At 39.9% G+C, this 24,305-nt stretch overlaps 2 protein-coding genes across 8 annotated transcripts in view; both read right to left on the minus strand.

The window, feature by feature from the left end:
* RAPGEF2 (Rap guanine nucleotide exchange factor 2) overlaps positions 1-24,305 on the minus strand; it is a 301,620-nt gene that overhangs the window by 121,904 nt on the left and 155,411 nt on the right. For 6 of the 7 annotated variants that reach the window (XM_061584376.1, XM_061584372.1, XM_061584373.1 and 3 more), the window contains one exon: positions 22,667-22,684. The exons of the other annotated variant lie outside the window; for it this stretch is intronic. In XM_061584376.1, coding sequence (XP_061440360.1) covers positions 22,667-22,684 — 18 coding nt within the window. The remainder of the gene's footprint in view (positions 1-22,666; positions 22,685-24,305) is intronic. 7 annotated transcript variants of the gene reach the window in all.
* On the minus strand, positions 14,748-18,226 carry LOC133364298 (keratinocyte-associated protein 3-like; the record flags this gene model as incomplete). The annotated part of the gene is made up of 2 exons (XM_061584663.1): positions 18,148-18,226; positions 14,748-15,292 (listed from the first exon to the last, which is right to left on the minus strand). Coding segments are annotated over exons 1-2 (624 nt in total), but the record flags the coding sequence as incomplete, so codon positions are not given.

Genomic DNA, 24,305 nt, shown 5'->3' on the forward strand with positions numbered 1-24,305 from the left:
GATTAATAAAAAACAAATGGTTTGAGGACTAAAACATGTTTGTATTTAAATTATTTGCAAAATCCGTACCTGCAGACTTCTCAAAATAATTTCTTTAAAAACATAATTTACTAACTGTAAACATTTCAGTAATAGTAATGACTGAGGAGATAGTGTATAGTTTAACATTTCTTAAAGGCTTTTGTAAAACTTAAGAAACAAATCTAGGCCACAATTCAGACAGCCATGTAAGTAGACTGGCACCACCCAAAGGGGCTTTTGACCTCTATTTCTCAAGCAGCAGCCTCTTCCACAGCATGGCAAACTGCTTTAGAAACTCAGGGGAATTTCCAAAGCAGTTTGATCAATGCGGCATTGGGGCTGGGGTGGGGAGGTGAAGGAATCTGCCATTCAAAGAAAATAAAAAAAAGACAGATGCCCTGCTGGGCACACCTAACAGCTCTCTACATCAGTGGCCTGAAATATTTGGCACTCAAGGCCCACACCTCTAAAGATTTTCTATTCTGCCTATGAATGCTGTTTTCACAAACAAGAAACAGCAGCTTCCTATGGGATTACAGCATGACAGAGGTGTAGTTGTCTCATGGGATCAATTAAAAGGGCTAGCATTTATTGTTTGCTCCTTTTAAATTATTCCCATTTTCATCACACATTTCTGCTTCTTAAGCTGGTCATAATATGCAAGACCAGAATTACAGAGACCTTTCATGCAAGTACAAGATAATATTGGTTGCAGAAGTGTTCTGCTTCACTATATGCCTTCAAGAAATCTTAACTTTTTATTTCTTTTAAAGACAGAAGTTCAGCTGAAGCATACTCTATATAAAGTGCAATATTTCAAAGGTATCTATTTAGAAGCAAACAACTTCCGTATTTTAAAACATGAAATATCAACGTATTAAATCAAAACTGTCACTATAACCGGCATCTGTTTTTCTACTACAGTTGAACAGTACCATTACATCCACAATCAAAGTAAAACGAGCATGAATATAGGCAGTTGCCATTTAGAATTAAATTTAATGAAGGCTTGTTCCCAAAATAAGCAGAATTTGCTGTACTTACTGAGTGTTTCTCCTGCTGGCCCATAACTCCATGGTTAGCTGGGATTGCAAGTGGTTTCATAATGAACAAACATATGGTGAACTGAATTTACACATCATGTACCAATTTCTCATGGAAAGCAAATCACCCTCTACTGCATTAAATTAAACAAAAACCAGGGCAAAAACCAAGCCAAAAGCTTAAAGTGTCGCTCACAAAATCTCTCACACTTGCAGTACAGAAAAGCAATCCAAACAGCAGCAATAGTCTCCATTTTTATAACACTTGAAGTCTTAAGTGTGCAAGGATGTAAAGTGCCTGGCAACACCATACATATCCAGCATTCTTCTACAAGAACGAGAGCATTCCCTGAGACCAAAAGGGAGAAAAAAGAGGAGGGAAAAAAACTAAAATGGCTGACTGCACACAGACTTAAAAAAAGCTTAATACAGTATTATATTAGAAAGGGTGCAGGAAACAGTTTCCCGCATTCAGCCAAGCATTGTTAATACTCCTGTTTAATTTGCAATCACAGTAATAGAGAGCCCCTCACCCCCTATTAAAAAAAATTGGGGCAGAGCATGTGAATAGGGACCTCCCCTCTGGCTGCTAATGATGCTGACAGGGTGACCAGTGATCTCTGTTCCACTCAACTAACCAAGTTCGCACAATTAATCTAAGCGGCATGACACTGACGGACATTTAATTTAATGATGCCTGTCCCTCACATTCAAGGAAACCATGTCTACCACCAAGAGAGTCACTAAGGGTAAAAACAAAAACACCAAAGGCACATACACAGAGAAAAACCTAGAGAATCATGAGTCTGAATGTAATACGCCAATATAATTACGTTATTGTGCTTACTTTGGAAGACCATGGCTGCAGGCAGTTGGCATAGCAACGCACAAGGAAAGCCATTTCCTGGGTAGAAAGAACGCTTCCTTTTCTAAATAAAAAATTCCTCTTAGGATACAAACGGCATTGCTGCTTCCTGCAGAAAGCAAAGACACTGTAGTCTGTCTCTTAACCTGCACACAGGCACACTCAATGCAGTTCTAATGATGTAAGTGGATCTCTCACTGCCTCCCTCCCTCTTCCCCTATACATCGAAATATTCAACTCAAATGGAAGACACATTCCTTGTGGCTCGCCCCCTCGGCTGCTTAACTATTTCACTCATTAAGGTACAGATGGACAATTCAGATAGAGTAACAAGCGCTTGCCTGTATTATGTCAGCTTCTGTAGGTCAAGCAAATCCCAAAGGGGAAGGAATCCATTGATTGCTGGCTCCAATGAATACCACTGAAGGCAGAGTGGGAATAAGGAAAAAGACATACTTGAACAGGCTCTGAACTAAATATTTTTCACCAAGGTGAATATAAAGCAGTGGTGTTTGCTTTCACCCCCTCCCCCACCCAAAAATAATGTTGCGGCAAAGCTGTAAATAGCACTATCAAGTACTTATTAATGACATACTTGACAAGCTCTCATGGATCACAGGTATGATACTGTTCAGGCTTAGGCAACTGAAAGGTGCATGGCCGTGAATTTTTTACCATCCTCAGTTTAAATTTTCTTTACAGTCTATTATTTGCTATATAGGTCAAACATGCAGTTAAAATAGGTTAATAGTTTGCAGAATACAGTATTGGAGTAGCTTGGCAAGCTCTCAATTTGTACAGATACAACATGCTTCTTGAAGCAGTATTTCATTTTTAAAATGGAGAAATTAACCTAGCCACTCCCATGTAAAACTAGCTCTATCATCACAGCATTGTGGCACGTGAACTAAACTGAAGGGCATACTCCGGCCAAAAAAGCCTACAATACTATAAGCAACACTCCATGGTGTTTTTACACAAGCTATCACTAAAAGAAATATAAAATATTTTTCGCCATCTATTTTTTATCATCAAAATATGACTTGTTAACACTTCCAATATATTCCTGATATTCAAGCCACTGTATGCACACAACTTGTGAGAGACGGGCAGGGACAGAGTGTTCATTTCTGCTACCACAGTAGTTAAAATTAAATATATTGTAAGAACTTTACATATATATTTGTGAACAATACAGAAAAGTGCCAAAGACAGAGGTTGCAGCTGCCTCTTCCAGACACATAGTCTCGGTTAAGTAATTTAATTTGTCATGCAGTGATCCTTTGCTGTACTGACTGCAGGTCAAAGAGGCTAAAAGCTCACTTAGCAGATGAAAAGGTGATTCCCTAAAAGTCTATTTTTATAAAACCATAGGATTTAAAACATAAAACAATCAAACTACAATTTAATGTTTTGGAGAATTTATTTTCAGACTTGTGTGTAACCATAATTATGTGCCCTGATTTATTTATCTTTAAAAAAACATTAAATTGTTTTTCTTAGAATGGAAACAGACAGTAAAACTAATATGGGACTGTAAGTTTTAATGCAGGGTTTTACTATGGAAAAACTGTCCCTATGCATGTGCATTCACACATGTGCCAAGAGTATTTCTGAGAGCATTCTACATTATTGTGGGAGCTGACTGTACTCATTTGAAGTAGTGGTCTTCAAATTACTCTTTAGCTGTTGCTGCAGGTACAGCCACAGAACAAACACATTTTTCTGACTGCAAATCTTTTTTCCCTTTAACCATATAAACAGAGCAAAAGAAAAAGGCCCATCCCCTACTCCAGACTCTGGTTCCTAAGATATAAGTTCTTAAACTATGCAAGTGAACCCTCCATCAAACATTTTCCTATTAAATATTTGCCTGATGGAGCCATTTCCTGAACACTTCTGCCTCTAGATCTTGCTGTACACGCATGACCCTGGTGGAAATGTGCACACCAAGATCTAGAGGCAGAAGTGTGTTAATGTGCTAATGACCTTGGTGGTAATGTGGCTTCCTTCTGCAGTGATTCTGACTAGGAAAGGCAGCAGTGGCATGTGAGGAAGTGTGCTTCTCCCATCATGTGTCTTGGCTGTCAAAAGACATTCTTATAAGTATAAGACATTCTTATACTAATCACAGAGCAACACAAGACTTATCCAGAAGAGCTCTCACACAGCTGCTGGGCTTTCTTCTGAGAAGTTGCAGCAAGGTGTCTGACTCACTAAACACCTACTACTACTTCACAGAAGGGACAAACTTGAAGACAAAAGCTCTCTGGTTTTTCTGTTCCTATATTCTGGTTTCTCATCCTCTTTTTCTTCTTTTTCTTCTTAACATTTTTGTTTGGCTATCCTGTCTTCTGGCAACACTCCACAGGATCACAGGCTTAATTTCATGAGTACTGGCTGCAGTTGAACTCCTTGGGCTCCTGCCACATGAGACTATGGGGAACCAGCAGATGAGTTTTCAAATTTCTTAAGGTGCCACAGGGCAGAGGAGAAAACAAATGTTTGCCAAGAGCACTGAAAGAAGCTCAGGCACATTTAAGTTTAACTTAGGAAATGCTTCTTCGTAGTTATCCAAGAAGACTATGGTCTCCCTCTGCAAAGGTCTGACTAAGTATGAACAGAAGATACTGAGGTCTATTTTTCATATGGTCTCAACTAGTAGAATTTACACATAGTTGAAATCCAGTCGCCTTGAACACTTTCCCCCACCATGAGCAGAGTCTTCAGTGTCAATTGGGGCCTAATGTCCTGCTCATCAGGGAAATTTTGAGGCTATCTGAGGGAAAGATGTGTGCTTGAGAGGGTTTTAATAGGGCTTTGCTTTCTTTTGATGTACTGAACCCATATGGGCACTGGCTGCCCATCTGGTACCATGCCAAGTTCAAGGTTCTAGTTTTGGTGTACAAAGCCCTATACAGCTTGGGACAGGATACCTGAAAGACCGCCTTATCCCTTATATACCCAGTCAATCACTGCACTCTGCAGGTGAGGGCCTCTTACAGATACCATCCTATCTGGAGGTCAGTTCTGCACAATGTAGGAAACAGACCTTTAGTGTGGCAGCACCTACCCTGTGGAACTCCCTACCCTTAAATATTAGACAGGCGCCATCTCAGCTATCTTTTCGGCATGTACTGAAGACCTTCCTGTTTCAACAAGCCTTTTAAGTTGAGACCTTATCCCAGTCTGCTTGTGTTGGAATTGCTTTTAATATGTTTTTTTATGCTTTTAAACCTTTTTTTTATCAATATGTTTTAGCTTTTTAAAAATGTTTTTAAAGTTGTTTTGCTTTAATGTATTTTAATGCCTGTTTTTATGATGTGTTAAATGTTTTTAGTGCTTTTGTTTGCCGCCCTGGGCTCCTGCTGGGAGGGAGGGTGGGGTATTAATTAATTAATTACAAATAAAATAAAATATCTGTTGGTGCCTAAATGATATACTTTAGCTATGGTCCTAAAACAAAGGGTGACTATCAACTTATTCTTACCGCCACACAATTTAACAAATTTTGATTAAGCTTTGAGGGCAAACTAATACTAAACCTAATATCCCAAAGATTTTTGGAAGCCTATACTGATCAAATCAGAGGCCAATTTTAAGTTATTTCAGTATTTTACGGTATTTAAAATCTATATGAAGCATGTTGTTGTTGTTGTTACTTATATACAGCATTTTCTACAAATACACATGTGCTTAAAGCAGTTCACACAAATATAGTAGGGCCCCACTCATACGGGGGGTTATGTTCCAGACCCCCGCTGAAAAGCGAAAATTGCCAAAAAGCGGAACTCCGTCAACAAAATGGTGCCTGATGCTCAGCTGCTGAGTGCATCATGCCAAAAAACACCATAAAAGCGGAACAAGCGCCATATGAGTGGGACCTTACTCTAATTGAAAACCGCCGTATTAACGGAACGCCAAAAAGCAGGCTGCCAAAAAGGGGGGCCCTACTGTAGTCCAAATGCAATAGGACAACACATAAGAAGTATAATCACTAGATTAAGAATATATATATATATATATACACATCAAAGGATAAATGAGCATAAAGCTCAACAACAAAGTCAAAGCAAAAATATTTAAAAACTACTCCCCAAGCTGATAAAAAAAATATCTTCCATCCCCCAAACCCCCATAGCTCAACCCAAAGGGCCAGAAAGTCTTCTGAAAGAAGCTGCTTTTGAAGGCTTCCAGGGCTGGAGGGTGGGACAAGCAGGGCCAGATTAAGCTGAGGAGGGCTTCACCACCCGCAATCCCCCCGCTTCACCTACCTTTCCGCTTTTTTTGTGGCTGCGCGCACAGGTTTGCATGCGTGCTACATGTGCGCATTGCTGCCATCAACCAAGGTGGCGGCAGAGGCTTCAGCCCCTTAGGGAAACTTCGGCCGCCATCTTGATTGATGGCAAACTGCAAAAAACAGCGGAGAAAGGTAAGTGAAGCGGGGGGATTGCGGGTGGTTCAGAAGCTCTTGTCCCGCGATCCACAGCTCCTGTTCTGCTTCCGTGGATCACGGGCCCCCAAGAGCTATGGGCCCCTAGGCTTCAGCCTACTAAGCCTAATGGATAATCCAGTCCTGGGGGCAAGGCAGGTGGAAATAGCCTGTCATCAAAGGAGTCTCTCTCCCCTCACAGTCCTCCTGAAGGCAGCTCCCTTTTGAAGGCTTTCAGGGCTGGAGGGTGGGGCAAGGCAGGTGGAAATAGCCTCCCCTGGTGACAAACCGAGTCTCTCTCCCCTCATGTTATGAAACCAACTGTGTTGTACAGCATTAAATGCATCATTGTACAGTCAGAGCAACAATGAAAGGTCCAACCTATAGAAAGAACATCCAATACTATCTCAGAATAACTTTATAAATTCCCATTTTTATATCTCCCTTTATATTGGTATTTAATCATTTCTATTGAAGAGTATAGTGTAGTAGAGACTAAATACGATTCTACTGCATTTAACAAAAAGTCAAATAGCTGCTAATTTCTTTGAAGGAAAAAAATGCAGGTATGTTATGGATGTGGCAGTGAAAAAGGCAGATAAGAGAAAAATCAACACATCTGAAATTTGGTGTTGGAGGAGAGCTTTGCAGATACTGTACCATGGACTGCGAAAAAGACAAATAATTGAGTGTTAGAACAAATTAAGCCAGAACTATCACTAGAACCTAGAATGATGAAAAACTGAGGTTATCATACTTTGGACACATAATGAGAAAGCATGATTCACTAGAAAAGACAATAATGTTGGAAAAAGAGGAAGGCCAAACAAGAGATGGATTGATTCCATAAACAAAGCCACAGACCTGAACTTACAAGATCTGAACAGGGTGCTTTATAACAGATGCTATTGAAGGTCGCTGATTCCTAGGGTTGCCATAAGTTGTAATCATCTTGAAGGCACATAACAACAACAACATGTTATGGATGAGCAAAAATAGTGGCAAAACAAGTGAAAATTACACTTCAAGACAAAGCCCATAAATTTTAGCTGGACCTGGTTCATTCTGTATATTCCATGTATAGTGTATATCCTGCATGTAGTGGGGAAAGGGTGCTTGACCCACCCACGCCAAGGTTTGGTGATATACCTTATAAGAGCCTTTCCCAATTTAGTACAAGGATGTTTAGAAAACAAGAAAAAAGAAACTAACAGTCATCTCCATGTTTATGGAAGATAGGGCTTTTTCATGGAGGATAAAGCCGTCAATGGCTATGTTCTACCTCCACTATTAGAGGCAGTATGCCTTAAATATCAGCTCTGGCAATCACAAGCGGGGAGAGTCAGAGCTTGGAAGATTACTTTTAAAAGTAATAAATTACAGTTACAATTAAATGGCCCCAAAAAGTAGTAATTACCATTACAATTATAATTGCTCTGAAAATAACTGATCACTTTTTCTCAAAAGTAATCGCTACAATTAGATTTCAGTTACTTTTTTAAAAAACCGCCTACAAGGTGCTGGCCTAAGCTGCTGCACATCTAAGTAGCCTAAAACAACATTAAAAATAAACACACACGAAGAGGTAGTAGAATAATTATTTTTATCCGTAAGACAGCGATGGTGGTCGCTCCACTGGTAAGGGAGGTGGCGAGGGAGGCAAAGGCCACTACTCAGATCTTTGCATGTCAAACCAAGTGCAACCCCCCCCTCAGCCAGCAAGCATAATCTGTCTCACTTAACCACCTCCTGGACCCTGCCCTGCCACCAACTAAGGGACACACACCCAAGCAAATATTTCCCCCCCGAGATGAAAAAAGTTAAAATACTGCAAATACAGCACAGTAGCCAGGCAGGGTGATGGAGGCCACTTTGTGTGCCAAGCACAGGCACGCGCACACAGGCACGCGCGCACACACACACACAGAGTGTCATCTTTCACCTCCACAGTTCTTTACCTCCATTCTGCTGCTGCCTCCTTCTTCTCCTTTATCTATGTTCTTGCTCTCCAGCTCCTTTTCCCCTACACTCCATTCTTCACCACCACCATTCATTTGTTAAAACAATTGTTTTCTCCACTCCACCCCGTCTCACTCTCCACCTCCTCCCTCGTTGCTTCCTACGCAGCCACAGAACATGAGGGAAGAGCGACACTGCACAGAAGACCAGTTTGAGGCACATGATTTTCATCCACAAATCAGACGGGCAGAAGCCTTCCCCTGCTCCCCCCCAAGTAATGCCCAAAATAAATGTTGGAAATGTTACAATTACTCCACAAAAGTAATAAAGTTACTCCTAGTTCTATTGGAATCAAAATGTAAAGGAATTATCCACTTGTGACTCAAAAAAGTAATGAATTACAAGTAATCCGTTACTTGTAACTAATTACTTCCAAGCTCTGGGGAGAGCGTTGTACTCATATAATGTGTGTGGGATTCCTATAGACGTCTGGTTGGCCACTGTGAGAACAGGATGTGGGACTAGATGTGCCTTTGGCCTAATCCAACATGCTTTTTAAATGTTCCAGCCAATTAACTATATTTTAATTATGATCCAGCTAAACCAGTTTACAAGCATGCTAGATTTATTACATTATCTACTTAGACATCATTACATAGAAACCACATCTTCCCTAGCCAGCAGGACAAGAACAGATGAAGTTCAGTAGTCCAAGGTCCAAGACTGCATGTTCTTGGGCAGGAGTCAGGAGCCTTTGGCCTCTAGATATTGTTGGACTATAACTCCCATCGTTTCTGACCATTGGCCATAGTGTGTGGTGCTGATGGGAGTTGAGTCCAACAGCATCTGAAGGGCCCAGGTTTCCCATCTCTTTTAGAAGCTTCCCTTATTTTCTATTAAAAAAAAAGAGAGGCTATTACATAGGAGAAAAGGACTTACTCTAATTCCAGGGTTCATAAAATTATTTATTTATTTATTAAATCTATATCCCGCCCTTCCAGAAGGTCAGGGTGGCACTTATTTAGTGAAATCTTCCCCAATCTAGTGGTATTAGTTGGGGCTAATGGGAGATATAGCCCAAAACATCTGGAGGCCATCAAGTTGGAGAAGTCTGCTTTAATGTCTAATGACCTAAGAATAAGAAATGGAGCAGATAGTGCCTTAATACCATGTATGTGTTCTCTCACCACGAAGGGGAAAGCTTTAGAGAAATAGTTGGTAATCAACAATCTATTGACTCATTATTTAACAACACTTAAGATGTATTACTCATGCTCAGGAAGGGGCCGGTGTGAAATATAATCAAGCAATACTGCAAGAGCTATGGAAATGCTTCACTAGAACATTGGTGAAGGGAACAGAATACATTTTCCCCGATCCACTAAAGATTCTCTGTAATAGCAGAACCAAACTGTAAGCAGCATAAACAGACATCTCCAGTACATTTAGTGTGTTCTACAGCTATTTGTCAATCAACCTGTAAACACACAAATGGTTCACTTCCAGCATAAGATCTCTATCAGGAGATTTTGATATAGAGGGGCACCTCACAGTTGCATTAAGCAAGTTATATAGATGCAGCAAGCCCAATGTAAAGCTCCAAACAACATCCTATCACCAATCCAGTTATGGATCGTTAGTTTAAATAAAATCTCTTGTACTGCAAACTACTATACAGGTTTGCTCCTTCATTGCAGACAACTGTATTTTCTTATGTTACAATTCCCACCTAGGAGGCTTCTTGAAAACCTTCTGCATTAACATCAATCAGCCCTGAAGATTAATATTAGGAGACACATAGGTTACACAGAGCATGTGTAAACCTTGTGCCCACATTCAGCTAATCTGCAGGAAAATGCAAATGAGATGAATTTTAATGTAGCATTTATTGCTATTTTCTCTGGAAAACATCAGCATTTTTCTGTATATTTTCTTCGGGGTGATGGGTCCATTCCCTATGCAAATATGGTATGTTGGATACAGTCAGCAGATGCTCATCTGTGTTGTCAGAAGGAGGATAATGAAACCTTCATAGCCATCGTTTTCTGGGGCAAAGAAATCTGGGACTTTACAAACCCAACACAGTTTGGAGGTCCTGTCATCATGGGAATTGCAGCTCAGCATGTGGCACTAATGCAAGGGTGAGGAACCTTCAACTCACAGGCCAATCTTTGCCCACCAGGGATCCAGTTTGGCCTGCGATGCCATTTTCCACAAGCCACAGCCACCTGTCAATCACTCAATGGGCAAGCGGATTCCCCACTCCTGCACTGGTATATGAAGTATATTTCTCCTTGCAGTCCTGAGTACATGGAATGGAATCATGTGGGAAAACAAGCTATTAACTGATTGTGTGAATTAACTCTCCGTATGCAGTGCATGACCATTCTGGCTGAGGTTAATAGGAGTTATTATCCAAAAAATATGGAGGGCACCAAGTTGACGAAGGCTGCCACAGCCTATGGAACTGCAGTTTATATATCCATGTACAGACACAAAAAGCCAAATAAAGATCCCCTGGCCTAGGATGTCCATCCTTCAACTGACATGGTTCTGGGCAATGTGCAACATGCTCAAATTAATCTATGCTTATTCTACGAAGTATTAAAACCAGTTAAGGTTTGAGAAGAAGGGCTTTGCTCCTGTGGGGACCCAAAAGGACACACTGTACTTCTCCTTGCAATAACGGAGCTATGCCTTCTGATTTAGTTATCAAAATATATGTTTTTGTCATTTCTACTTCTTGCTGGTGACCATACCACCGCTGAAGTCTGAGTTAATCAGTGGTGATGGCAGTGAACTTCCACCTTACCTTGTGGTCAGAAGCAGGAAGTAGGAGATTCAGAATAGAATCAAGTGCATGTTTTAACAAGGACATCCAGCAAGTGATGAATGACCACCTTTTATACCCATTGGCACTGAACAACTCAACTGCATTCCCATAAATTACTATTAGCTTCTACAGTCATGTCACCAATACATCATGATTTCGATGAAATTAAATAGGGCATTACATCTCCCTATAAAAGGTGGAGATTAACCAAAAGTACCTTCCCAGTGCCATATACAGCCTGGAAGATGAACATGCTGACAAAAGCATCCAGGTGCACTTGGAGCAGCAGAATGAATATCTTGTCAGTAACATTGTTTGCTGCTTGATGAGCTTATCATTTGCCAGACTGGAGTGGTAGCAATCAATGTTAGATGACTTTTTAAGCAATGTGGCCAAAACTAAAGTGAAATAAAATTGAAAAGATCAATTTAACACTACTCAAATTGCACAATAAAAGGCAGGTTCCAACACACCACTGTTCTTTGACCTGCATGGCTGTTGTTATGTGCCTCCAAGTCGACTACGACTTATGGCGACCCTATGAATCAGTGACCTGCAAGAGCATCTGTCATGAACCACCCTGTTCAGATCTAGTAAGTTCAGGTCTGTGCCTTCCTTTATGGAATCAATCCATCTCTTGTTTGGCCTTCCTCTTTTTCTACTTTCTTCTGTTTTTCCAAAAGTGAACATAGATTACAAAAAGTGGTAAGCATTCAAAAAAAAAAAAAAGGAAAAAAGGAGAGAGAAAATCTAAAACGCTGTAATCATATGTTATTTTTTAAACAAGCCCAACGTGTTTCAGCCTCTATTGTGTTCAGCCATTGTCAGGGGCTACAAGAAAAATAATACACCACATTTACAATATACCACATTTAATTACATGAAAACAAATAATCATAAATGCCAACAAAGAATACAGGATTAAAATAAAATTGTTTCATGCTGAATGTTTTTGTTTGTTAATACTTAACATGAAATTAAAACTGTCTGTAGAAAACAGCAGCCAGAAAGGCAGCCAATAACATTCACATGCCTCAGTTTGGTGCTTTACCGTTTATCAACACACCACTTGAAATCCTCATTTTTGTAGACAGGAAAAATGTATTTCCCTTGAGTTATTATTGTCAATATATTACTTTAACCTTAAAATGAAACATATGCAAATATATTTTTTTATTAAGACTATCTCAGTTTAGGTGATATCCTCATAACATTCAGTCATCAGGACCTTTATACTAATACATGCTTCATGGTTAACCCATTTGCTGATGTTACAAACCATTTGAACAAATATCCTTCTGCTGAGCTGTTACTGTGGATGAATCCATAATCCAGATCTTTAATACATCAAGCACTGGCACAGACAGATTGGTGCCTCAGCTGGGTTTGCTGCTGACACCTGCCAATCTTTAATTGTAGATTCATAGTTACATAGCACATTCTGCTCTTAGCTTTTACAGAACAGTGTTCCATTTACATTTGCTACTGCTTAAAAGAGCAGCAGTGTGTATAAGGTATTAAATATTTTTAATCCATAACTCCTGTTTAATATCTATTTTAAAACAGAAATATTAGAAAACCATGGAAGTGTTTATGACATTCCAGTTAATGCCAGCTGTTTTGTTAGCAGGATTTAATAACTAAACGAAAAAGAGCAAACACTTGCAAGTTCCAATCTTCAGAAATACTCTAAAATCTGTTTTAATTATACCTTAAAAAGAAGAGAGTTACTTGTTTGCATATCTATGAAGCTTACAAATCTTATGCCGTGAAATACTGAAAAGAGGACAAGCAAAAGCATCAAGGAAATCCTGGCTAGTAGCAGTGGTGGACCTGATTTGCATAATTTTTCCCTCCTCAAGCATTTTTTTCACAAGTAAATAAAATAAATCTAAGATTCCAATATCCATTAGTCATAATCACACAAGTGTGACTTACTTCAAGTCTAGCCCATAGATCCTGTCCTACTTTTTTAGTCTGGAATTTCTGCTACCCCCTTTAGCAAAAGTATGATGACCCTGCAAATGCTCTTTCAGGTTGACTTGCCTAGCTTCCTATATCTCCACAGCTTTAGAATTTAGATAATTAACAACAAACAAAGGCCTGGCCAAACCTTGTATTATAGGGCTCATTTACTTAAGTCAGAGGAGAAGGAACACACACTTAGCAGAGCAGGGATAGGCAGTTGCCATGTTGTCCTTGGTGACTTATTTTTTGAGGATTATCGAGAAAATACACAATTAGTAATAGCACAACCGTTTTTCTACACAGGCCACTTACCCTGGAACAGTCCCAACTGATTATTCTGGAGTAGCTGAAAAGGGATTATAATGTAATATTTGTTGTTGATAATAATAATGAATTATTATTGTTACTTCTTCAGTTTCTTACCCTGCCCTTCACCGCAAGGTCCCAGGGCAAATTACAGCAATTTAAAAATGGAATATTAAAATCAGTTAACGTGAACATTAAGGTATTAATCTGCAAACAATTCTCTTTTGAGGTGGTTATATCTAGCCATATTCCAAAAGAGTCATTTGTTATTTATTAATTTGATTTAATTTTCAATAAAAAGACTTCCAGAGAGATGGAAAGTAATATGCACACCAGCAATGCCCCAATACCCTAACTGTATCTAAGCCAAAGTACACTCTTTCCCCTGTTGAACCTTGCCTCTATTGTTTCTTTTGTGTTGCTTTTAGCATACTACAGAAGGACTGTTATACAAAGACACAGCACATACATGGATGAATGAATGAACAAATAGCAACAGACTCCTGCTGAAGGCAATTCTTCAGGAACCCTTGTTCATGTGCATTTATTTGCACATATGAAGTCAGACCTGCTTTGCAGTTTTCACTATGGATGGCTGAATCCACTGAGGCTCTCCTTAGTTTGGCTCATTTTTCCCTAAAGTCCTCTCTCTCACACAATTGAGGGAAAACCCAGAAAGGTCCCTGAGCTAACCCAAGAACTCAGAAGGCATCATCCAACTCTCCTCTAACCCCTAACACCCAAACATTCTTCTTACCCTGCATTTATAGGAGTCTTTGAACAAACTACAATTGTGCTCAGCATTACTAAGCATAATGATAGAATAGGGAAGGAGATACAAGTCATTTTTGTCTTTCTCATGTAATCACTGTACTGCTTCTGCTCTAAGAAGCTATGGGGAGAAGGAGAGTGAGTGTGTTTGGGGGCTGGGGAGTGGCAAGAGTAGCAATTATTATTATTATTATTTACATTTGTATACCGCCCCATAGCCGACGCTCTCTGGGCGGTTTACAATTAAAAACATTAAAAACAAATATACAAATTTAAAAACACTTAAAAAAAACAATTTGGGAGAGATTCCTGCCTGGCCAGCTCTGCACCTTGAACACAAGCCCATCTGTCCGTGCAAGAACATGAAGGTCAGTCTAGCAGCAAAAGTGGGTCACTCTCTTCCCTCCACCCTCAAAGGCAGCACTCTTCCTCGTCCATTTCAACCAGAGGCTGGTAGTGAGGCTCCCCTTCAGAGCCTTCCTCTGCAGCCACCTCCTGTGGGGCAGCTGCCTGAAGCAGGGCCACTTTGTAGGAGGCTGAAGAGGGGCCAATTCCACACAGAGAGAGGGAAGCTGTGCAACACCAGGCAGACAAACCAGCTTCCACTGCTGCCATCAACAAAGAAGGAAGCCAGAGAACCAGGGCTGTGTCATAGATGCAGGTAGTGTCAAAAGGGCGCTCGTTTGTTATCACAGTGCGGGCATCAGCTGGAAGGGCAGAACTGTTGCAACCGGTAAAGAGATGACGGCCACTGTTGACAACAGTGAGGGAGATGGCAAGTGCCACCCCCACGCAGCAGGCTCCTGAGATCAGGACATTTGCCAGGGCGATAACAACCAGGATCCAAGGCAGGTAACGGTGGGAGAAGCTCCAGGACACCAGGATCACCAGGACGCCGGCAGCAATGCTCAAGAGCCCAGAAGCCACTGCAACGACATTAGCCACGGCGTACTCCAAGGTGATGGTGTGCATGGGCTGGGCCACGTGGCGCAGGAGGGCACCGTGGACGATGGCCTCCAGCACCAAGGTCAAGTGGCCCAGGACCACCAGTGAGATGCCGCTGCAAGCTAGCCGCTGGGCTCTGTGGCCTGCCTCTGCAGGGAGGGAGGGAGGCTAGTGAGGACTGCCACGCCATGGGAGGCAAGGAAAGCCCGGGGGCAGCGCACCAAGCCCCCAAGAGGAGGAGGGGCTCCCCAGGGCGGCGCTAGACCGAGGCACGAAGGAGGCTTGGGAATCCCCCCCCCGCGGTGGCTGCCCTTCCTCGCCCCGCGACCTCTCGCAGCTCGGTGTTGCTCTTCAGGGCCCCTTTCAATCTGGGTGTCTGAAAGCTTACATTCAATTTAGCCTTGAGTCTTCCAAACTCTGCATTTGGAAGCCAGGCTCAGACATTTACTCACGCCATCCCTAGTTTTCACTGCTGAAGCTCCCTCACAGGTCAGCAGTTCTGTTGCAACACATGCATAGCCCCAGTTAAGTGTGTGCAGTTAATTATTTCAGACATGTTTAAAACACTCCTTTGAATTGTAGCCATTTACACTGATGTGATTACTTTAGAGTAAAGCAGTCCACAGCTTTAATCAGATACATTTGAAGAAAAATGAGTTTTGAGTTTTTATAGCACACTTAAAAATACTGAGGTTTAGAAACTAGTAGAGTCCCTGGGTGGCTTATAAGCAAAACAATATTTATAATTGGAGGATGATATACAGTGGTGGCCACTTACTAGTGGAACAGGCCTTGCTAGTAAGACAGGACTTCCTCTTTCTCCTGCAGCTCTAGTACAACCCCAAAATGTGCTCCAGAGGGTTGATGGACACTCCAGAGCAGATTTGGGGAGGGTGCAGGGGACAGAAAAGAAGAAGTTTGCTTGTATGACACTGGATGTTCCTCACAATCTATAATATGTTTAAAAAAACAAAATGACAGGAAAATACTTTTATTGCAAGAGACAGGGTAAGGGACAGCATAAAACACCCTGGATTTAAAACTCAATGTTAAAGCCTGGGTAAATAAAAAGAAGGTTTGGTGAAAAGGGGGGGGAAGCCATAGGTGAACCTCTTTGGGGAGCTATTTCATAGTTACAGTGCGACTGCCAAGAAAGCCCTCTCCTTGGTAGCCATCTGCCAGCCATCATTTGTCAGGCATCCAGAGCAGGGCCTCTTAAGAAGATTCTTAAGGTTTAGGTAGGCATATGTCGAAGGAGGCAATATTTCAGGAAACCTGTTCCAATTCATTTAGGGATTGTGAAGTTAAAACCAGCACTTTAATTCCCAGAAATGAACTGGGAGCCGGGAATTAAGATACATTGTGAGATACTTAATCTCTAGGTCACTACTTCTAAATGTGGTAAGATTAAATCTGTTCACTGTATAGCATCTGGTTACCTTTGCACAAGTCATAGCAGACAAGTGTTCACATTAAGAATGGCTGCTCATTAACATATTTTTAAACACAAGGTTTATAGAATACTATTGATGAATTTTTTATTCATCAACAAGAGACCAATAGCTACATCTCTATTCCTTCTCTAGTATTACAAAAGGATGTGAGATGCCAAAGCATAAAGTTTGTACAAGTGTTCAAATATATGCAAGTTAGTAGCAGAAAAGATATTAGTATTAAATTCAGTGTGTTTCCCCCCCAAATTTTTAAGATATCCTCAGTTAATTCAATTTTCACTTAAATTTCTATCGAGGAAGGGTTGCTAAATCTGCTGCTAAAAATATGCATACATTTAACATTAGCATTTAATGTGATCCAACTCCACATTTCAGTAATTTACAAAAAAAAACCACCTGAAACAAAAGCTGCTTATTGAGGAATATCTCTGTAACTCTCTTAACGCATTTATATGCTTACAAGGCAGACAACCCAGTGCTGTCAATTTTCACAAATTGGAAACAGGACCCAGACTTGCAGGCATATTACTGACACCTAAATTGCCTAAAATGCAGCATGGCTTGATACACAACACCCTTATTACAGTGAATTTCCAAAGCAACCAAAAGATGGGTCCAATTATGACATCAATACAAGCTCTTCTTCCAAGGGGAATTAAAGAAGAGCAAATCCCAGCAGACACACAACGCTTCCAGCAAAGATGATGTAATACAGAGATAAAGAAAGGCATCCTCAGACAGAAGCTGAACCTTAGGTAAATAGACCACACAGTACCTCTACTGTGCACTCCTTTCAATTGCACACGTGCACACACTATGGCAATAAACACTTTGAACAGTCTCTCAGGTGGTTATCCATATATTTGCCATATTACCATGACAAAATAAATAATCAATGATTAGCTATGAGTTAAGAATGCTGTAACATTTCTGAAGTTGTAAGTTCTGAATAGTGTAGATGCGTATTTCTCCTTGAGGAATAATGTAAAGGAAACTAAAGTTAAATGCATCACCACAGCAAAGAAATCCTTCCAACATGACGTGTATCATGAAATTCAAATCCCCAACTGTTATATTATCATACTTTATTGTTACTTAGAACTTGATTATTTTATGTTTTACACAAAAATTATTCTTGGCTGTACTCTTAGAGTTTGCTAATTTTTATACGATTTCAGATGATAGCATGAAATATTACAAGTCATACAACTAAAAGTATTTGAAAATGTATCCAATGATAAAAAATTGAAATTAATAATGTTAAGTTACTATTAAGTCTTAAACCACTAGCTTTAGATATACGACATAGAATGCAACATAGTAGCAAAGTATTCAACTACTGCTGCTATTAATTAATTAATTAAAAATCAAAAACTTATGTCTCCATTTACAAAATCTTATTAACAGAGTAAAGTCAAGCTTATATATTGATCTTCACCTTTCCTGAACTGTGCATGAGAATATGCAGTGGTCTCTGATCTATCTTACTTTACTTATGAAAAATAATTCACATAACACTTGACATATCTATTACAAACTGGAGATATTACTGTACTCTAATATTAGATACTTTCCCTCTTTGCTACATTGGTACTTTCTTGTTTTCATGCTCAGAGTGTAGTCTTTCATTATTTGAAGTAGTGGGCATCTTATAAAATGCAAGGGCTAAAACAGGCTCCATCTCCAAAGCACCACTACCTTTCCTTAACCAGCAAACACTGCAGAACTCTAAACCAGAACTAGAATACACAGTGCAAAGTCATGGTCTAAAATGAGTTAACAACCCAAAAGAACAATCAGTAACATCTTGCACACTAGTGGCCAATATAACATTGTCTTACCCTTTCCTTTGTACAATTAAAGTCACAAATGTATTTTCCTACGACCCGGGTTCAAATCCCCACATAGCCATGAAGCTCACTGGGTGACCCTGGGCCAGTCGCTGCCTCTCAGCCTCATGAAAACCCTATTCATAGGGTCGCCATAAGTCAGAATCGACTTGAAGGCAGTCCATTTACATTTTTAAAAAGTGAACATCTTAGCCAAGCTTTATATTTATATTATATATTTATACCCACTGCTGATAGCCAGATGTTAAGAGCTGGGATAGATTAAAAACTATTTCTAAAGATGACATGTCACAAAGAATGGTAAGTTTTAGGAAACAAGAAAAAATGTCATTTCTGTTCCCCTTGTCTTGCCAAACTCAAGGGACTGGGACTGTATTAGTACTAATGCATGCTACACCAAATACCAACAGGGCTTGGAGATTTAAATGTGAACTGAACTTAAAAAGATGTCAACATGCTCAAACGTTTACACTGTAGTTACGACAATGTCCAGCTCATGGCTTTAATCCAAAAGAGTTAGGCATGCTTAAACCCAATGATTTCAATGGCTTTATAACTGCTAGGGACATCAGAAGCAAATAAATCCCAAATCTCGATCCAAGGCAGGGTGCTTAAGAGGGATTTGGGGTTTGCCCAAGGTGAAGCAGGATCTGTACAAGGCTGAACAAGTTAAAGCAGAACCCTGAAATGCTACATGGTCCCTTGGTGATCAAGGCGTTTTCTCTAACCTTATCTCTAAGCTTACCACATAAGGAAAAAGTCAGGGTGAGATGGGAGAGGGATTGAGAGCTACTTTGCAAAATCAAAACTTATGCCTTGAGTTTAAGATGCCAGAATCAGGAAGGGGAGCTCCTATGCTTGTAACCAGAAGTAATGATTTTATCCAGAAAGTAAATCCCTTTTAGTTCTTCCCACACCAAAATCAAGTTTAACAGTACCTAGCATAAAAGCCCCTGGATCTAATTGCCAGGATCTAATTTGGCAGGCTTTATTTACTATGGATGGGCTAATATGCCTGAAAATTTCATCCACTACTACCAATATGAAAATAAGTTCCCAATAGTGAATTGGGAGGGGAAGGAAAAATAAAGCAGTATCTGACTGATCCTGAACTGAACTGAACTGACAGCCTTCAAAGAATCTCAGAGGTAGTGTATTGCCTGAAGCACTGATTCAGGGCTCTGAACAAAATCTTGTAGTCGTGTGGAAAATGTCTGGCCCACAGACCAAATTGGGGCCCAGCAAGGAAGTATCCCAATTTGGCCCACCAGGCTGTTATTAAAAGACCATGTCCTCCTGACCCCTATGTATCTTCATATGCAACATCAGGTAAGAACATAAGAACATAAGAAGAGCCTGCTGGATCAGGCCAGTGGCCCATCTAGTCCAGCATCCTGTTCTCACAGTGGCCAACCAGGTGCCTGGGGGAAGCCCGCAAGCAGGACCCGAGTGCAAGAACACTCTCCCCTCCTGAGGCTTCCGGCAACTGGTTTTCAGAAGCATGCTGCCTCTGACTAGGGTGGCACAGCACAGCCATCATGGCTAGTAGCCATTGATAGCCCTGTCCTCCATGAATTGGTCTAATCTTCTTTTAAAGCCGTCCAAGCTGGTGGCCATTACTGCATCTTGTGGGAGCAAATTCCATAGTTTAACTATGCGCTGAGTAAAGAAGTACTTCCTTTTGTCTGTCCTGAATCTTCCAACATTCAGCTTCTTGGAATGTCCACGAGTTCTAGTATTATGAGAGAGGGAGAAGAACTTTTCTCTATCCACTTTCTCAATGCCATGCATAATTTTATACACTTCTATCATGTCTCCTCTGACCCGCCTTTTCTCTAAACTAAAAAGCCCCAAATGCTGCAACCTTTCCTCGTAAGGGAGTCGCTCCATCCCCTTGATCATTCTGGTTGCCCTCTTCTGAACCTTTTCCAACTCTAGAATATCCTTTTTGAGATGAGGCGACCAGAACTGTACACAGTATTCCAAATGCGGCCGCACCATAGATTTATACAATGGCATTGTGATATCGGCTGTTTTATTTTCAATACCTTTCCTAATTATCCCTAGCATGGAATTTGCCTTTTTCACAGCTGCCGCACACTGGGTCGACATTTTCATCGTGCTGTCCACTACAACCCCGAGGTCTCTCTCCTGGTCGGTCACTGCCAGTTCAGACCCCATGAGCGTATATGTGAAATTAAGATTTTTTGCTCCAATATGCATAATTTTACACTTGTTTATATTGAATTGCATTTGCCATTTTTCTGCCCATTCACTCAGTTTGGAGAGATCTTTTTGGAGCTCTTCGCAATCCCTTTTTGTTTTAACAACCCTGAACAATTTAGTGTCATCAGCAAACTTGGCCACTTCACTGCTCACTCCTAATTCTAGGTCATTAATGAACAAGTTGAAAAGTACAGGTCCCAATACCGATCCTTGAGGGACTCCACTTTCTACAGCCCTCCATTGGGAGAACTGTCCGTTTATTCCTACTCTCTGCTTTCTGCTTCTTAACCAATTTGGTGTGGGGCAGAGACCAATGTGGCTTGCTTTTCTTTGCTGAAGGAAAGTGTGCTTCCAAAGCCCATCAGTTGATGGATGGTAGGACTGTGTCTTGCTCTAGGATCATTGTTTTACATTGAAACTCCTGCTACAATGAAGGAAAACACCTCCATTTTACTGCAAACCACTTCTAGCTCCTTTAGCAAGCCTCTGAAGGGAGGCTGGGAGCAAGAGGCTCATATTCTGATGTCATTGTGACATCAGGTGATTGACAGGTGGATGGCCCCACTCACCTGTGAAATTTGGCCCATGAGGTGTAGGTCAGACACAAATCTGGACTGCTGGGGGGGAGCCCCCCCCATTGTAGTTTATGCACATCTCTAATGCCTACCTAACTCTGCATTGGATTTAGGGCCACGTGGGTAAATAAGTTTAAAATAGGTAGTGGCTGCTTCTGTGATAGCATAGAAAGCTCAAGATTAGTATCAATTCAGGAAGAAACAGTTAAATAATGACTAAATGTGCCCTTTTTTAAGAAAATGTCATTTATTTGGCTAGGAAAACACTCAAAAGGCCTAGAGACACCGTTTCCATGAAAGGAGAGAAAGGGAAGATAGGGACTGTGGGAGCACCAATATGAACATGGAGCTCTCTTATCTGGAATAGCTTTTCTATTTATGTTGAAAAAGTCAAATTCACATGGTCATTGTTTTATACACATGCCAATTATCTTCTGTATCCTTTTATCAGCCAGAATTATTCCAGTAAGATCGCTTCTTATGTTTTATATTGCTCATTCTCAGAGGTCGGTACAATTGTACACACACCCCAAGACTGAATTTTAATGTGAAAAAACTTTATGCTATAGTGATTATTCTATTAGTATCTTAATATTTATGCAAGATAAAGCACTGGTAGCGTAATATAAGCCATAATTATTATACATAATCTGCACATTAGACTATTGTGAACAAGCAGCGGCCAACAAAATTCATAATTCTGTGCCATAAAATTAAGTTTTATTAGCTATCCTAAAACAGAATGTCCCACTGTTTAAATTTTAAGCAAGTGAAAATTTTGCCACAAATAATTAAAGTAATTTCTTAAGTTTCCCCCAGCTTCCATTTTGGTTTGTGTTGGGTTTCAACGCCTTCTGTATCTCAGGAATGTGCTACTTCTATAATATCTTTAGGTGCAACTAATACAGAGTAGAATTAAATAATCTGTTTAACAGTAGGAAGTCCTACAAATGTTTGGCTCATATCAGTGCCATTATATTTTGCATATATGCTGCTGCAATCTACAACCATGTGTTACAAAATGAAATGCTGAGCAGTAAGATATAGAAACTGGTTGGGTAATGGATATTAACTAAGGACATAAATGAAGGATGTTCTGTTCAATGTGAGTACTTTGTAGTTTATGTTATGTTGTATATTGATGCACATGACAACTGCTAACAACAAAATACGCCACAAAGGCAATGGATGGTTTAAACAAAAAAGTAAAAATTGAAATGCAGATAACTGTGATGTCACTAGGCTCTACATTTAGTTAGTATGTTTTTAACTGAAGCTAAACTACAAATCATGTAGTGCAACAGAAAGGATGCAGCACAAGTTTAGCAACAACAACAAACCAGAGTGAAGACATTAGTTACACTCCAAGCTGAGGGAAATGTAAAGAGTTAGAGAACCATACACAGAAGTTACAATACCTGCTGTTTAGTGCATTCCTGTGAGCCAAAATGAAATGAATGCCATATAGGAGGAAAGGAAAAGATGAACATTATCAGATATGCCAAAACATATAGTACTATTATGAAATTAATGCTATTATGTAAGGAAGATTCTTAAATAGACTTATAGCTTTGGTGTAGATACTGTCCCTGAATCATATGGCCATATAACATAAAGCAGTATACTAGCAGTATTGCTAGTATTTGTCAAGCACTTTCCTTTAATAAATGACATGTATATTCACTTATTTGAAAAACAATCAACTGGGCACATACTAACTCAACAAATATTTCTTTATTATAAACCTATGAGAGAAAAATTAGAACACTCTAAAGCAATTCCTGTTTTACATGGCAACTATGTTTTCCTGCCTTGACACAGATAGCACAAACAAGGAGACTTACATTTCTAACCTCTTAGTAGGTACGTATCAGAGAGCCATAGCTAAAATGAGACTCTTCACATGTTCCTACCATGTGTTGGGAGAGGCACATTTTCCCACAAACCAATTAACCTTTAGTAATTGGAACACATGACCATACATTAAAAGTTTTCCCTTCTGACATTAATAAAATTGATCAAGAGTATGACATATTAGTACATCACCAATCAATTTATAAGTTCTCATTAAATTCATCATAAGTGCAAAATGAAATTTGGTGTTACATCAATACCTGCCCTAAAAATCAAGCCTTGTCATACCAACAAAACATACAAGTTTAAGCATTCAAGAATTTCACAAGATATCCAAGAAAAGCCCTGACAATTAACAAACCTTTAGATGTTAACAGTTGCATACACCAATTGTAGATGGAAATTGGCAATAAGGAAGATAATTTGTAGGAAAGGAACACTGGGAAATCCCCAATACTTTAGAATCCGAGAGAGCACAAGAATAAACCCAAATAGTTATGTACTCCTGAGGCTTTGTATTGTGACCAGCACCCGCTGAGATCCTACAGAGTTAATCACAAACATTAAGTAACAGTTCACATTGTTATTTGGGGAGACATTTCTTCTCCATAAGAATTGTATTCCACATAAGCTCAGGAATGCAATTATGAGAAGACATATCATGTGAACTAGCAATAAACAGATAACTGAATCAAGAAAGATGGAGGTGATGCTGGTTTCTCTCTACTCTCCTTTCACAGGATTTGTTCAATGTTTCTGTTTCTATTTTGTCATGTCTTGAAGTGAAACTGTATTTTGTTTCATTTATTATAATGTAATGGTTTTAATTTTATATTTTTTACTGGCTGTATACTCTTTGGAGCTATGGAAAAAACAGTATTAAAATAGTTAAGTAAAATATGTAACACTCAGCATCAATTTCTGTGATTGTGAGGGTGTCATGCTTCCACATAATACTACTGAATATTTATTTATTTAGAGAAACATTTATGCACTGCCACTCGGCAGTTCAGAACAATAAAACACAATCTTAATACTTGAAAAATCAAAAACCATAAAACTACTATAAAAACAAAGTAAAAAACAGACAGCAAAGATAACAAAAGTGCTGAAACTCATTAAAAGCCTGCTGAAATTTAAATGTCTTGACTGCCCGCCTAAAAGCCTGAGAACTGCCACCAAGAACAACCTATCTCATGCTAC

Source organism: Rhineura floridana, chromosome 9 (genome assembly GCF_030035675.1).
Source record: "Rhineura floridana isolate rRhiFlo1 chromosome 9, rRhiFlo1.hap2, whole genome shotgun sequence".
Taxonomy (NCBI): domain Eukaryota; kingdom Metazoa; phylum Chordata; class Lepidosauria; order Squamata; family Rhineuridae; genus Rhineura; species Rhineura floridana.